The sequence below is a fragment of the Fundulus heteroclitus genome, chromosome 20 (genome assembly GCF_011125445.2).
Source record: "Fundulus heteroclitus isolate FHET01 chromosome 20, MU-UCD_Fhet_4.1, whole genome shotgun sequence".
Lineage (NCBI taxonomy): Eukaryota > Metazoa > Chordata > Actinopteri > Cyprinodontiformes > Fundulidae > Fundulus > Fundulus heteroclitus.
In genome coordinates this window covers 22,510,391-22,525,563 of record NC_046380.1, presented here as the reverse complement: position 1 = coordinate 22,525,563, position 15,173 = coordinate 22,510,391, and the positions used below count along the sequence as shown (strand labels likewise).

Here is a 15,173-nt window from a genome sequence, read left to right as displayed (position 1 = left end):
GATATTGAGCAGTGTTTGCAGGGACTTCCTGTCTGTCACTAAGGTTTTATCTGCAAATTCAGTGAGTTCACTGAGCTTTTACAGTATTTTACTCCAAGATTTTCAGAAGACAGCTGGTCTGCTTCTCTTGTTTCTTGAAGATGTTTAATTTGTCATCCTAAAGATAGAGGGGTAATTGGCTTCTACTGAGGCACTTAGGATGTTCATGTGCTGGGTGACTGAGAATCTACACCAGCGCATTGATGGCTCCCACAGAGTTATGTAATCTCTACAGGTTACCTTTTCAACAATAGAATAAACTTTTTTAGTTACATGGTTGGGACATTTAACAGATCTCTTTGACAAATCCAGCCATTTTCAGTGTGTACATAAAGTACCTTTGCCCCTTTTCCGCAGGTAGGTGAAATCAATGAATATGAATCTGAAGCCCGGTGTGGATAACTTAGATGATATAACAGTGAAGAGGACGCTTGCAACACTTGCATCATGAACATTATCTCCTTACACAGGTCTGGACAACTATGTTAGGGTCACTCAGAGCTAGTCAACACGCCATTCAAAAATAAATTTTTGTTGTTGAGAATTCTATGTTGAATGTCTTTTTTCATTGCCATTTCCTATTTCAAAACTTTATATTTTAGCCAGTATTTTTAAGTTTTAATTATCAACTTAAAGAATATTTGCGTGCAACTAACATCTTGTCATGTTATCAGTCTGTTTTCAGGGAAAAGCACTGTACAGTTACAGTCATAAAGCCTTGAATGCAAAATAAAAAAATATTGCACTTCCATTGCAAACTTATGTAACAAAATGGCTGTGTTTAATGCATATGGTTCCAGCAAAGAAACCATTCTTCAGTCTGTGTGTGCAGGCTTTCAGCACCCTGTGGTTTCTGTCGGATGGCAGGAGCTCAAAAAGTGAGTGCCCAGGATAATGGGTCTCTTGATAATTTGTTGGCCTTTTTAAAGGCAATGGGTGCTGTACAGTTTCTCCAGGGAAGGGAGAAAGCATCTGATGATGCTTTGGGCTGTGGTGACAATCCTTTGGAGTGCTTTCCTGTCTGCCACTGTGCAGCAGGAGAACCACACACAGATGAGTAGGTGAGGATGTATAGAGAGCATTTATCCTTCTACATTTGACTTACATAGTCCAGCCATAGACTTCGTTCTGAAAACTTTATTTCCTTCAGTGTCCCGTTGAGTATTTTCTTATTCTTCCCTTACTCTATTTTTATGGTTAGGGTTTTTCTGTTTTCTTCTTTGTTTTGCGTTTACTTTTCATGCATATCATTGCCTCAAAACTTTTACTTGTGCATTTTAATGTCCTTCTTACTTTATTATCTGTTTTCTATTGACTGTAGCCCTTTGAGATTTGTTGGAAATGTAAAGTGTATTACAAATAAAATATATTATTATTATTATTATTAGGTCAGATGTTATTAGCTTATTCAATTTGAGTTGAATGTTTTAATTATTTGTTTGTTACTGTATTTGTGACTTTTTTGCTTGGTTTTGTTTTATCAAAATAGGTCTCTCTTGTAAATGAGATCTTGGATCTCATTCAGAAAGCCTCGATGAATAAAGGTTAAATAAAATAACTTACATATAATCAAATTTATAAAAAGAAGCAGAGCAATTCTTCAACTCTTCCTTACATTTCTTTTTCATCATTTTACCTCTGACTTTAACATCTGCCATATGCTGCATCATCAAAACTGCTTTTAAACAGTTCCTGTAATCTCTTGTGTGCTATCAGTAGTTTAGTATTTCTTAATTCTGTTGATGCTTTTTTTCTTAAACATGTTCTTTTGTGTTATAACCCTATATTTATGGTTGTGTAGCTTAATATTAATATAAAGTATAAACTATTTAAAGTATTAAAGTATATAAAGTATCAGCCTGCCTGAGGACTATGGATGAAAATAAAGCCACAAACACAACAGACACATTTATGATAATTTGTATAATAATAATAATAATATATTTATTGAGCATTTAGATGGTTGTTAAAGAACCATCTAAATTTAATGGCATATTAAAATTAAAAGAAAAACTTTTAGAAGCACCTTTGAAAAGGTGCGTTTTAGCTGACTTCACAGTTCAGTGGAAATGTGTGCGCAAGAAAACTATAAACCATTGGACTTTGGACTTTATGACAGCTCAGTGTTTTTTCTCTGATCTGCAGGAGTCACATATAACTAGACTAATCAATTAAAAAACAAACCAAATAAAAATTAAAATGTTTTTTTTTTTTTTCGTTTTTCAACCCTAAATCTGAGCTACTGTGTAGTCATCGAACAGATTTGTGGACAAAATGTTGCAACAGCGCCACTTCTACCGTCGTCTTAACGTTGTGGCCAACTGTGGTATTGCATGCTCGAAATCCCTTTGAAACTTTGAAGAAAAGCTCAAATTGTATGTTTAGCATTACATTTTTAATATTTGTAAGTTAAGAAGTAAAATATATTCGCATGAGCATTTTTTTCCATAAGATAGAGCGTTGAGAGAAAAGTCGGAGACTGAAAGCCCGCCCTTCCGGGTACTGCATCCTGGCGGCTACGCTACACGCGAACGTACTTTCCGCCACGCCATTTTCCATCGACCACCAAGAGGGAGCACGTCTGCCGAAGAGCCGCCGATATTTTACCCTGCAAGCTGCATTAAACACGGTAAAGTTTCTACAAAACGTGTCGTTGTAAAGCATATTGAGTTAGTTCTAAAATACTATTTTTGTTAAGAGGCGCCGCACCGTGACGGCTTCGCGTGGTTTTATTGTTCGTTTTTTTTTTTTTTTTTTGCGGCTGTTAGCGCCGCTTCTACGAGTAGGCCTCGGGAAAAAAAAACGACAGCCATTTTAGCCTGTGTTGAATGCAGTCGGCGTGTATTTTACATCGAGTTTCACTTTAAACGCAATATATTGGTCGAGGTATTATTTAAGGACCGAGTTAATTTAATAGTTATAGGAGTTTGGTTTGTGTTGGGGCCCTAGCGACGCTGTGGGTTAGCTAGCTTAGGTTAACACAAACTGGGTCACGCTCTGTCGGACGTAAGGCATGTTACAGATTAGTATAATCGGGCCCTCTTTTTTTTACCAGATACAATCCTTGAATTTCATAAATTTTTAGTGTGGCGTGTTAAAGCATAGCGCATAAAATCCGAATATAATGAAGAAACGAGACACTTTAGCTGATTTTACTTATTTTTGAGGATTGCAGGCCGAAAATAAATAAAAATTTCTGGCTTGCATCATCCTGATCAGGATATTTGTAACGAGTGAAGCGAACCTCACCTTTTGTTTTCACGTATAGGGAGTTTCACTGATCACAGGCCACGCATTGTTGCGTTGAATGTGACCCAGTTCAGGTTTTTCAGGTTTCAAACCAACGTTGATCCAAATTAAGGTCAAATACTTTGAAAGTAGTGAGGTTCCCCATCACATATGTAGTTTATTTGGTGTCTAGTGCCAACTAAAAGCTGCTATAATTATATAGTTTTTGATTTGTTTGAGCACCTTTCGTTTTGTTTTAATGAATTGTAGCCAGTGCTGCTTTCATGACCAGTCTTCTTCATTTCAGATCCAGTCATGCATCGGGACTGCCCCCTTGACTGTAAGGTTTATGTTGGGAATCTGGGCAACAATGGAAACAAGACGGAGTTAGAGAGGGCCTTTGGCTACTACGGCCCTCTGCGGAGCGTCTGGGTGGCCAGGAACCCCCCGGGCTTCGCCTTCGTTGAGTTTGAAGACCCCAGAGATGCGACCGACGCCGTGCGTGAGCTTGATGGGAGGTGGGTGTCACGGTTTAAACGGTTTTTTTGCAGTGCAATCGTCAAAGGACGGAAGCGGGATAACTCACTGCTGATTGATCCGTAGGACACTTTGTGGGTGCCGGGTGCGAGTAGAGCTGTCCAATGGGGAGAAGCGCAGCCGCACCCGCGGCGCTCCTCCCTCGTGGGGCAGGCGTGTTCGAGATCGAGACGACTACAGGCGTCGCAGCCCACCGGCCAGGCGAAGGTAACCTACTCATTGATATCATTTTCATTATATGTTTGAGTCTTGCTCTGCAATTTCCTCTTATTTACAGTATTTTTCCTGATCAGTGATTCTGGTTTTCCATTCTAGGCGTTTGTAGAGCTTTTTTTTTAATCTGCTGATCTTACATTGGTGACTTTCACTTTCTAATATTGATTTTTTTTTATACATATATATATATATTTATATGATCTAGTCATTTGGTACAAGATGCCAAAAATTACTTCAAAAAGATTAGTCAGATTAATGACAATGGTCATAGGACCTTTCATTTCTATTTTTTTATTACCAAATTAGAAAGGCACACATGGCATTGAGTTTTGCTTTAGGCATCAATGCTCATTTTTAAACGTGCCTTTTGTTGTGTACACTCCTACTTTTTACTTCTAGCTTCTTTACAGTGGCATAATAGGTGTTTGGAACAGGTTTGGGGACTTATTTTAAAAAATAGTGTAACCTGTTTTTTAGAGATCTGGGGGTGGGGTGAAAGTGGCAAATGTGTTTTCTTTTTTTTCCTTTTTGTTTGAGGATGTTTTTTACATTTCATCTATATTAATAAGAATGAAACCCGTTGCAGAGCCACCACCATGCCTCTTCTCACCACCCTCTGAGTCAGTCAACTAGTCCTCTTTCAGCATCATGTGACTGCTGACCATCGTGCCCCAATCAGCTCTGCTGGTGTTGTCACATGACCCGGGCATGGCCAGTCGTCAGGTTGCACCAGCCCATTGGTTCCTCAGCATGCCGTTCTCAACCTCCTCCTCCTCCTTCAGCCTTTAACCAAACGGCAGTGGCCTACCTCACATTCCCGACCAATCAGCGTATTATGTTTCCAAAAGTCTACACTCCACCAGCAGCAGCCTGCAGCTTACCAATTAAAGCAGGGATAAAGCCACAAGCAGCCCCCACCTGCCTGCCAACTTATCACCTTGCAGCATCTGGCCAGTCTCATTCAGCCAATTCTACCTACCCGGCCGACAGTCTGCCTCCCTTTCGTCATTTCTAGCTTGTTGAAATCCAAAAATACTAGTAAGTTTTCCTGCTTCATTCAGTACACTGCAGATTACAGTTTTAAACAGTGAAGACACAGCTGGTTGAAGAGGTTATTCTCTATTATTTCTTTTTTTCTCATTCATAGCTTTATTTTGTTGTCCACAGCGTTTGTAGCTTTTTTTGTTTTGTTTTTTTCTCTTCCAAAGGGGTGTGGTACAATATCAAATTTCTGGAACTTGTTTCATGTTTTCAGAGGTTTGATATTCATGTGTGTTCAGGGCTGTAAGCAGAGTTATGAGGCACACAGTTAAACACACATTCCCCAATGATTATCAGATGTCTTGGTTCATTGGGCTTTTAGCTGGTTGTTTCTCACAGTTAGTGGCTTTGCCAGCCTCAGTTACCCATGGTGCCACTTTTAAGTGCAGTGGACCAGTTTCATACAGATGGCAGCCCCTTTAGGCTTTAGTCTCCCCCATGTGGGCCTTTTCACAGTATAAAGCTGTTATGAGAGGAGAGTTCAGTTTCATCAAAAGCACACAATGTAAGCTGGACCAAATTTCACATTTAGTCAAATTAAAATAGTTTTTTTTTTTTTTTATTAGTGCTGTAGGTGTAGTGGAGAAGAGATTCCCAAGTATCTGCCATCTTTATGTGCTTGGTTTGTTGTTTCCCCTTTTTAAGTAACTGGAATAGACAAAGGGCTGTGCTGAGGTGACCCAGTATAGTAGGAGCACAATAATTTGCAGTTCTGCAGGTTAATCAGTCGGTTTGTCCCCGTTTTTAACGTCTGTATTTCTCTTGCGCAGATCTCCACGCAGGCGAAGCTTCAGCCGCAGCCGAAGCAGGTCAGTTTTCCGACTAAAATCTAAAATTTCAATAGTATTAAAGCAGTTTTGTCACATGTTGGCATAGAGGCCTGGGAACGCCTGTTATTCAATGTGGCTAACTAATCCCAAACAATATATGGTGCTGTTGTATATATTCTCCTGCTAAGCTACCAGAAACATGAAACTTTGATTTGTTTAAACACTTTTTTTCCCATTTTATTTTGCAGGTCTTTGTCAAGAGACAGGAGGAGAGAGAGGTCGCTCTCCCGGGACAGGAACCATAAGCCTTCCAGGTCCTTCTCTCGTTCGAGAAGGTAGTTATAGTTTGTTTTTCTACTCTACAGCCGTGTCTTTTTCTTATGGTTAAACACATTAAATCTTCTGTTTATTGCCCGTGCTTCCTGTTCCCGCCCTTTTGCTTTGGTTCCCCTCAGTAAAATCCAAAGCAGCCATTTTCTGCTTGACCTAGCCAGTAAGCACGAGCTAATGGTTGTCAGCAGAACAATAAGTTGTTTACTTAATTAAACCTTTTTAGATGACGAAAAGAAGGCCATAATGCGTCGCGTTTTAAGTTTTTTTGGCCCGCGTGCTGAATGTGGTGTGTTGGAAAATTAACGGCACACATAAGCCTTACTCCCACAGTGACACATGGTGGTTACCACACTGTGTTGTGAGGTGATGGGAATGTGGTTGGAGCTAAATACGGGCCAACCCTGGGAGGAAAGCTGCCCCTAAATCTGACGGGTTGGGCTACAATGAATCAGCTGAAGCTTTGGTCTGCAGATGAGCCAAGCTGCTAGAATTACAGTAGAAAGGCTCCCAGCGGAAACAGCAAAAGTGTTACCTTCTACTAAATCCTAAAAAAGACATTAAAGTTCTTGAAAAAATGTGAGGCCAGAGGTCTAATCAATACATTTGCAATGTTCTGTACATCTGTTGACCACTTAAAGGACAAGTTTGGGTGTTTTTTTGTTTATTTAAACATTAACATTTCCCTCCTTTCCCCACAGCCGCTCCAGGTCGACTGAAAGAAGATAAGAGGAAAAGCGACGTCGCGCTTAGAGGGAGCTGCAGATCCACGTTTGCACAGCTCTGCCATTTCGTATGATGGACTTGCCAGCATCTGTGTGTGATCATTCTGTTTTTGTTTCTTTCTTTTTTTTAAGTTTATTTTTTTAACGATCCTTTTAGTGTCCCTCCCTTTGTTTTGTCATGTCTAAAAACACACGTAGTGGGTGTGTACAGGTGTAACGTCCCCCGCTGTCACCTACGCGCCATGTTTTGATGGTCCTGACACGGGCGTCCCACGCTGCATTCCAGATTTAGACTCTCTAAGCTTTGGTTCACGTCCACTAATTTACTGTGGTTTGCATTGTCATTTTCACTGTGCAGAAGCAAGAAAAGATTCTGGGAGGGACGGAAAGTGAATGATTTTGCTCTTTTTTTTTATTGTTTTTGATTTGCTCCTGTCCTGCATCTGTTAATGGTTGGTTATCCCTGTTGAAGAAGCAGAATCGTTGCATTTATATGAAACTGTAGTGAACAGAAGTCAAAAGTTTGCATATTAGGTTTTACATAGTTGGTCTTTTGTTATGAAATGTATTTGTCCTTCAAATAAACCACCTGTTGGGTAAAATGACTTGTTAATTTGGACTCATTTACCTTGTTGTGATGAACACAAGACAAATGCGCTATAAAAACACACACCCCTGGGAAATGACGAGCTTAATAGCACCCCTGAGTTTAAATTTCCCGTTAAGTCAAATTGGACTTGTTTACTTTACCTTGAATTGTTTTAATTAGTAATTCTGCTACCCGTTATCCAGCAATCGCTGCTGGTTTCTTAATGTGATTTGTGCATTTGGCAAACTAGTGGACCCACATTTTCCGGGTTAAGCTGCTGAATTGTTGTCACCACAGCAATTTTCAGATCTTCTCATGGGTATGCAATAGCGTTAACATCTGGGTTCACTTAATGCGTTTCAAGAATACTTTTTTTCAGCTGTTTTAGGTCGTAGTTTTGTTGGAGGACACAACAGCTTGCATCAGACTGAGCAGCCAATCAGAATCTGGTTTATTGGCCTAGATTAAAAGCACAAATGAGTTTGACTTCAGATTCCCACCGTATAAAGATGTTAGGGATAGATATAAGCATTGCAAGGAATATAGAATGATTAAATACTGCTATATTTGTTAAAAAATGTATGATGGAGCAAATATACTTATTGTTTCACAGCAGTGTAGCGACTAAAGTGTTCATCATGAAATGGCCTGCGGGACGAAACTCACTGTGGCTGCTGGTTTTTGGAAATGGTGCTCTAGTGTTGATCTGACAGTCAACGTCTACCATTTGTAGGATGTGAGGTCTGCAGAGATGTTAGCTGCCCTTTTCCTGACCCTAGACCTGTCTTTGTTTTCTTCCACCAGTATAAAGCTGATGTCTGGCCTAAATTGAACTGGTTTTGTCTCATCAGTCCAAAGGACGCTCTCAAAAACTTAAAGGCCTCTCAGCGTGTCTTAGTGAATTCCAGTCTGGCCTTTTGTGATCTTGGGTTGATGGTGTATCCCACCTGGGTCTTCTTCTGTGGTGTCCATCATGGTTTAAAATACAAAAGATTATGGGGTCAGAAATAATTAACTTTGAATGTGTAGTTTAGAGCAGATAACTGCATGGTTTCCTTCCCTCTTCATTCTGCCATCTGCAACGTCCATCTGATCAAGCTGTGGTTCAGTTTCCTCTTGCATCCTGAGGGGCCTACTACAAGTTATAAGAACCTTAAACTGTCTAACAACATTGACAACTGGTCATTGGAAGCATGGACCTGGTCTTCAACCCTTTATCTTTTGAGATTAGACTCTTGTACACAAGTAAGAGCAACAGTATTTCAACATACTTTTACTCAAGTCAAAGTAAAAAGTACCCAACCAAGAAATTACTCGAGTTAAAAAAAAGTATTTGGTAAACAGGCTGCTTGAGTACTGAGTAAATATAACAACTGTTTCAATATTTAAAAGTTATGCAATTGGTCGGGCTAAAATATTAAACGATGTACAAATTCTGGTATTTTAATGACCAACATAAAACATTTACTAACAACTACAAAGTAACACTTTCAGGCAGAAGAAGCTCTTTTCTAAACAATGTTTTTCAACATAAAACTTATGAAACCAAGCAGTTATTGTACAGGCAGTAAGTTAGGACATTTCAAAGTACTTCCAGTAATAATATCTACTGTTTACTGTATGGTTACTTGGTCTGCAAATGGCTCGATGAGGTCAGCAGATAGAGAATACCACTGAAACAACAAAGCTTGTGTACAAACAAGAAGTCTCACCTAAACAAACTGTAGGTGTCTCATTTTTGGTTGAATCAAGCTTGTTCTTTATTCAGTGAAGTTACTCACAGTGGATTGAGTAGCCAGACGTTTTACTCAAGTAAGAGTAGTATAATATTAGTATAATATTATAGTATAGTATGATATTTACTCAAGTACGATGTAATAAAACTACTCCCAGAAGTATATTTGGTTCAAAAAGTTATTCAAGTAAATGTAACCTGTTACTACCCACCTCTGCATCTTTAGTGTGATGCAAGCAGCATTACTTTTCCCTTTAAATAGGCAGAACTGTTAATGCAAAGCTTGAAAAACTCTGAGATGCTGATTAAGTTTAAGCTCTTAGTTTAGTTGACTATAATCAAGGACTAATGGTTTCTTACCAACAAATGTGTCCTTACTACAGTATATTAGTATCTTTTCTATCACACATATATTTATTTTCTCTATAACAGACTGAAGACAAGACTAAGTCATCTCTCATATATATAACTATATATATATATATATATATATATATATATATATATATATATAATTATATATAGCATAGTTTTATTTGAGCGAGTTTTTCTTTTTAACAAATTCATTTAAATCTGGTTAATGCTGCCACCAGAGGGCGCTCTCAACGCTTCATACGAACCACATCTGGAGGTGAAGTTTCTTCTTAACAATTATTATTAAACCTTTCTGCTGAATTATGTTACCTACGTGAGCTTTTGAAGCTTCGGCCTTATATGAAGAATAGGTTGGAGGATATGTTTGATGCTAACAAAGTCAGAGGCTGTATTATGAGTACTGTATTGCTTTTTCTGTTCGAGATATACTCAGATGTGGGTAGAGTAACATTACTTCATGTAGAAGTAAAAAGTATTTCTTCAAAGATATTCTCAAAACAGTAAGAAAGTGTTTGGAAAGAGGACTACTTAGGGTATAGAGTAGCAGATCAAGAGATCTGATTTTGTTTGGGGAAATATGTAAGTAGGCAGACGAAAATGTAAAATGAATTGCAAATTCTGGTGTTTTAAAGCATAACATCTAATAAGAAAATGGCATTCAAAAATAACAAATTCATGCAGAAGAAACACGTTTCCAAATCAAATTTTTATTCACGACACAAAGCTTTTAGAAACCAGCCCCTCCAGGAGGTAAAGTACCGTCATATTCACAAAATTAAAATCTAATTTGAAAGTTAATTTGTTTCAGAAACTCCCTTACAGCAGACGAGACGAATAAAAATAATTTTGTAATACAGAAATGTGGGTTTAATGATCATGTATGTTTAATACCTGCTTAAAAGTTTTTACTTTTAAGCAGGTACTTTTAATCTGGAAGATGAGCTTCAGTGGAACGCATGTTTCTAATTTATTGAATATTAAGTTATGTACAGTATGTTAGAATGGTCAATGGACTTAATTATATGCTGGTTATAACGATTTCACACTTCACTTCAAACTTCACACTGACTGGACCCTCCAGCAACAGGGATTAAATACTAAACTTACGTTCACCTGAAAAAAGGGTTTTTGTTCTCTGGTCATCAGTCTCATACTTTCTCTCCTTATTAAAGGTCAGAAACTTTTGGCATTGTTGGTTCAGAAGTGGACAAACACAAGGAACTCCAGAGGTATAGCTCTTGCCTTCCATACGTCTATGTGTTGTGGTGGCTTTTGAAACGCTGTCTCCAGCGGCAGTCCACAGCTGGTGAAGTTGTTGCATATACACTTTTTTTTCTGCCATACTTTTTCCTTCCACTCAACTTTCCATTAATGTAAATTTAAAATCTGTGAAGACCCAGTTTCTTTAGCAAGGGACTTTATAATAGCGTGGGCAATGACTATGACATTACCTTGCTGAATTTAAATTATTGTTTTTGTTAGCTTTAATGGGATGTTCATATTTTCTGCCAAATTGATTTTTGAGCTTTCAATTTAGAAAATTAGAAAATGAGTTTCATTATATACGAGTTTCACTTTTTGAATTAAACTGTGACCATAAATTAACTCTTCCAGGATATTTCAACTTAATGAACCGCATCTGTAAATATAGTCAAGAAGAAGAGAAGAGTTTATGTAATTTAATAGATGTTGACGTTTTCCTCTTTGTCTCTTATTGGGAGGGGAGTAGCAGAAAGACGCTTGGAATGTCATCTGTTCCCTATACATTACCCTCCTGTTCAGTTCAAGGTTTCTGGTGTGAAGTGATTATGCAATGGTGTTGAATAAATGGTTAACCCTTTCCCCCCTGGACAGATAAGCTCTGTAAATAGGGACTTTTTTGTGTTATTGACTGTCAACGTAGCCAATAAAACGCCATATAAGTGTTTTTTATTTAAAGTAGTTAGAGAGCGGATTGCAGCAGGAATACCATCGTTCATGAACGTCTCCGCTGTTCTCCTTGTTTACCACCCTGACCCTGCATCCAGAAGCTTCTCTGCTCGCAGAACAAAACGTCACAGAACGCTCTGCTCCGTGCTCACGTGCACCGGCAGAACGGAGGCGAGGCGTTCTCAAACCTGCGCGCGCTTTTCCGCCAGTCACTCTTGCCTCCCACGTGACAGCGTCGGGCTGAGCCACTACTCAGACGGTATCCACGGAGACGGGTCACGCAGTGAAGAAGTGTGGCGGAATCCACAGAGAAACTCGCAGTTTTTTCCCACCCACCGTTATGTAACGCGCCGGCTGTGGATTTGGCACCCACGTGAATTAAGGATAGCATTGATCCAAATGGAAAGAGTTTATATACGTTTGAAACGTTTACGTGTTGAGTTTATGGCTGTGTTACCAACTCTACACCAGAAATACAAGAACGTATTAATATAAAAAGTATAGCCTCAGTGCTGTTAGCAATTACTATTTATAGTTAAGCAAGAATAGTTTATTTCCAGGGCCGGCCCAAAGCTGAATCGGGCCCTCAGGCGGAGTTGGGTGTGGGTGCCCGCTTACATACAACACCATTGCCCACTAGCCACCAAAATGTTTATTTGTATGCACTTTCTGCAGTGCACATTTAACTAATTAGCCAACAAGGAAGAGAGGGCACATAACTCCTGTTTTAGCTTACTGTTAATCTTAGGGTTAATTTTAAGATTCTTTTATTTGTTTTAAAATCTTTTAATGCTCTTGCCCCCACTTTACCTTTCCCTCTCCTGGGCGTGCCAAGGACGCGTCGGAAGCTCAGGGGGGGACAGAGCTTTATATGCGGCAGCTCCAGGGCTCTCACTGCCAAGGCATATCGAACAGGCTTCTTCATTGTGTACTTTTAAAAACTCATCCTTTTTTTCATTGGTGAGTTTATTTTGTTTGTTTGAGTTACCTAATAACATCTTTTATGTGTCTTCTGGCATTTATGTTTTGATGCTTGTATATCAAATGTCATATATGTCATTTCAGCATTTTGGTGTCAGTTGTGTTGTTTTTAAAGAGCTTATAGTTGCCTTGGTCAAGTCTCTGATTTGACTGTTTGAGATCATCAGTTATCATTATTTATTGAACTGAATTTTTTTTGGATAAAGTACATTTGGAAAGTGAAAGCTGTAAATAAAGTGTAGAGATTATTTCATCAAGTTATTCATTTACGCTCACTGTTATGTCTGGTATGTAACAGTACAGGATTTAATTAGAGATCCAGTGGAGATAGGAAGAAAGGATTAAATAATTGGTAATGGCTACAAATGCATAGGAAAAACTGACATTTATTTATTTATTTATTGCAAATACAGTACGAATGAAGTATGATCCCAGCTAAAGTTAATAAACTGCAGTAGTAGCAAGAAAATATGACTCAACTAGATGTATTATAATATCTAATGAAGAATTTTAATAAGTCTTAATTCAAATATATTGTAACTATGGTATTTTGCAAATACTGATGCAAGTTTAAAAGTTGTTTCTTTTTTTGAGACACCTAACTTCAAGCAATGCCAGAACAAGTTTTAAGAATGCTTTGGGTCAAGTTTGCACCCCATGGATTTCTATGTTGTCCCTTCCTACTTCTAGCTCATCCCTGAACACAGATAGTTTGATGTGTATCTATTTAAACCATGTCAATTCAGTTTGTTTTTTTTACTGTATTTACATGAATTATGGTGACAAATACACATAAAAAGCTTAAATCAGATGTAATTTAATCCAACTGTATATCACAGGTGAGAATTCTGTTCTAGATTACATCACTATTTATTCAGATTCCTGTTTGGGCCAGTTGATTCTTGCAGAATATGACAGATATTGACCACTTAATAAGCATAAAACACAAAACACGTCTAAACCACCTGCTGATAAAAAAAAATAGTTACTGGACTCATAACCGCCTCTCCTTACAGTGGACTGTGAACATACTTGAAACTATTACTTGTCAATGCAAGTACAAAAACATCCCCCACTTGAGTTTCTAAATATATTCCTGTTTGGTATGAAACATCCCTCAGAAGACAGAACAGGTTCATTTCCTAGAAAGCCTGGCCAAAAGCAACCAAAATCGCAAAGGTACAAAAAGAAAAGTGAATGGTTGAAATGACTGGCATTCTTTCCTTTAGGGTCATTCTTCGGTTTCGTGTTCAACATGCATTCTTTACAGCTTACGATCAACTCAAAGGTCTGGACCCAAAATCCGGGTTGAAGTTAACCTGACCAGTATTACAGCCCCGATCCAGAGGGAGACAGAAACCTCGAACCATTATGAACAGTAAGGGATTGCATAATTGCGCAACAAGGCTGACGTAGTGATATACCGCAAAACAAAGCTAACAACAGAGATGGGTGTTAACTAGTTACATAACTCTGTTGTGTTTACTTGAGTAACTTTTTGAAGAACAAAAAGTACCTACTTTGTGGACTAGTTTTACTGCACCATATGTTTTACTTTTACTTGAGTAAGTTGGAAGCAGAATCTTGTGCAGATATTGAGGATGGTGCTTTTATCCAAAGCAGGAGAATGGTGACATACTGTTTTTGCATTTCTTAAGGAATTAGGCATTAATTGGGTGAATGTAGTGAGTTGTTAACTACACCCATTTGGTTCCCCACTCTAAGAGCATGCTAATAAAGCACACAGGGGCAGGAGCCAGATACATTGATTGAGTTTAATGACTGCAAAGGATAAGGGATTCCTGATGAGGAGTTTGGGGTTATTTTTTGCAGGCCTGTGATTTGAAAGGCAATATAGGCTCTTTTGTCCCAGTTATGTTTGTTTTATGCTTTTACTGAGAAGCTGCAATAGTTTGACTGAACCTTGGGAGAATGATTGCAGGGTTGGAAGAGTAGTGCTTAGCGAGGCAAAGTGAGCTCAGGCATCCTGCTATCTTGAACCTTCTTCTTCATTAAAATGGTCATTAATAGAATGACACATCCAACCCTTGGGAAATTGTCTGAAATGGTCACAATGGCAGATACAGATCTGCCACATTTGCATTGAGGAAAATCAAAATACCATAATCCACCAGGTTTTATTCTCTTGGACGAATGTAATGTGCAATTGGTACATCTCTGTTGAGCGTTCTTGATAAACATGAATGTAACCTGCAGGTGAGAAAACAGAAACAAAATAACTATGCTTTTCTTCGACATTTACACTACAGTAGAGTATAGACCCCGGGATGCACCAAACACTGTAAATTGGACAAAAAAATCTAAATTTTACACTAGCATGCAAGTAAACGAATCTTTATGAAATCCGTGATCTCCGTTATCTCGCTGTAAGTGTAAGATAACAATGAAACGTTTCATTGCCATAATCCTCAGGTAAATTATTAACTACGTGTTCATGCAAAGTTATTTTTTTACACAATGGATGCAAAATAAAAGCATAAACAACATGGCATAATGTATAAACAATGTAACTGGAACTTTCATATTCTCTGCAGCTTGAAGCTGCATTTCGGCTGCGAAATAAGAAAATATCCAACTCAGCTTTGCAAATTTAAAGGAAAGTTTTGAGCTAAAATACTTATAAACATTGTGCTCTAACTTCATTAACCCCAGCTCAT

General features: G+C 38.4%; 1 protein-coding gene across 1 annotated transcript; it reads left to right on the top strand.

The window, feature by feature from the left end:
• The first annotated feature begins 2,526 nt into the window (after positions 1 to 2,526).
• On the top strand, positions 2,527 to 7,491 carry srsf3b (serine and arginine rich splicing factor 3b). Its single transcript, XM_012863808.3, has 6 exons — positions 2,527 to 2,668; positions 3,575 to 3,785; positions 3,871 to 4,011; positions 5,832 to 5,870; positions 6,080 to 6,166; positions 6,863 to 7,491. Exons 2-6 carry the CDS (start codon positions 3,583 to 3,585, stop codon positions 6,888 to 6,890), a joined length of 498 nt encoding a protein of 165 aa, XP_012719262.1. The 5' UTR covers positions 2,527 to 2,668; positions 3,575 to 3,582; the 3' UTR covers positions 6,891 to 7,491.
• The last annotated feature ends 7,682 nt before the right edge of the window (positions 7,492 to 15,173 follow it).

What these genes read in the sequence shown, in the direction of transcription:
- srsf3b (XM_012863808.3), top strand. Translation starts at nt 3,583, where the DNA reads ATGCATCGGGACTGCCCCCTTGACTGTAAGGTTTATGTTGGGAATCTG. An exon ending in AGCCCACCGGCCAGGCGAAG is followed by an intron (nt 4,012 to 5,831) that starts GTAACCTACTCA and finishes TCTCTTGCGCAG; the next exon opens with ATCTCCACGCAGGCGAAGCT. An exon ending in TCCTTCTCTCGTTCGAGAAG is followed by an intron (nt 6,167 to 6,862) that starts GTAGTTATAGTT and finishes CTTTCCCCACAG; the next exon opens with CCGCTCCAGGTCGACTGAAA.